This window comes from Salvelinus fontinalis, chromosome 4 (assembly GCF_029448725.1).
Source record: "Salvelinus fontinalis isolate EN_2023a chromosome 4, ASM2944872v1, whole genome shotgun sequence".
Lineage (NCBI taxonomy): Eukaryota > Metazoa > Chordata > Actinopteri > Salmoniformes > Salmonidae > Salvelinus > Salvelinus fontinalis.
This window is the reverse complement of record NC_074668.1, coordinates 70,906,623-70,907,916: the sequence shown is the minus strand read 5'-3', so window position 1 is coordinate 70,907,916 and position 1,294 is coordinate 70,906,623. Positions and strand designations below refer to the sequence as shown.

General features: G+C 37.7%; 1 protein-coding gene across 1 annotated transcript in view; it reads right to left on the bottom strand.

Moving 5' to 3' along the window:
• LOC129854308 (immunoglobulin superfamily DCC subclass member 3-like) overlaps positions 1 to 581 on the bottom strand; it is a 105,664-nt gene extending 105,083 nt beyond the window's left edge. The window contains exon 1 of the mRNA XM_055921205.1: positions 217 to 581. Within this exon, the coding sequence (XP_055777180.1) occupies positions 217 to 280 (64 nt within the window). The 5' untranslated portion in view covers positions 281 to 581. The remainder of the gene's footprint in view (positions 1 to 216) is intronic.
• Positions 582 to 1,294: the final 713 nt, after the last annotated feature.

The following is a 1,294-nucleotide window of genomic DNA, read 5'->3' as shown; positions in this document are numbered from 1 at the left end:
CAAGTTCATGACCAGCCGAGATGGTCAGTGCTTCTATAGTTTCGTCCAACCATGTCTGCAGCGGAGACGGTATAGAAATATATTGGGCTAGATATTATGCACTATCTTTGGTCTGCAGCACCAGCTTCTGATAGGGGCAAAAGGCGGTTCTGTTCCAAAAAGGTGTTATCCTGCAGAGGTAGTAGTAGCCTAGAAAGGATATCAATAAACACTTACCGACTAAAGCGTTGAGGAGTAATCCAAACATGCATGGAACAAGGCAGAGCCTTTTGGTAGCCATTTAATCACTTTGAAATATATTACGATACTTGAAAAAACAACGTGAGGCGATGAGAAGAAAACAGACATACGGCTAGCTCTTCATGTTCCGAGCTACAACAATTGGTGGCTCGCAGGGGTAGAACTTGCTTGCGCCATTTTGCACATCTATCAGGAATCTGTCAGCATCTCGTGCTCTCTCCTCTATTCCTCTGTATCCCAGAGCCACTGCCTCACACACATATCCACGTTGTAGCTTTTACCATGAACTACACTTCTCTTCCATCTGTCTCCCCTCCTCCCTCGACTGCATTCGCTAATTTTTTTTTTTTTTTTTTAGGAGTCTCTACTCTGGGAACAAAAGCGACCAGACCGCTGCACTCACAATGCATATAGTAAAGCCACTATTAAGCTATTAATAGTGTTTAGTTTGCAAGTGGATCTATATTTAAAACAAATATTATACCATAATTTGTACCATTAGAGTACTGTATCCAAATAATTGATTCCCATCGTTATAGGCTAAGCCAAATGTATAAACGTTTGCTAGTTGTAGCCTAACATTCATGTAATGTTTTCTAATGTGTAGTTTAGGCCTATAATAATACTATAATTCAAATAATAATACTTCATGTTATGAATAATATTCGAACAATGCTGTTATCTGTTGAGCTATATTACTAGTATTATGAAATATAATGATAGATCATGTTAGTCAAAGGACAAATAACTGAAATATAATTTTTGGTGAAGGTGTTAAAATGTGAATTGAAAACAACATGATTTTTGTTGAAGGTGTTAAAATGTGAATTGAAAACAACATGATTTTTGGTGAAGGTGTTAAAATGTGAAATGAAAACAACAATGGCAAAGTGCGCTCACAAATCACCGTTTATGCTGCTCGACATTTCCAGTGATTTATTGTGCATCAATTATTCTGGACCACTTTCGGATCACATCGTTGAAAAAAATATGTTACATGTTCGACCAAGAGACGAGGAGTGACATCTAACGGTGAGGAACATTGTTGCAACTT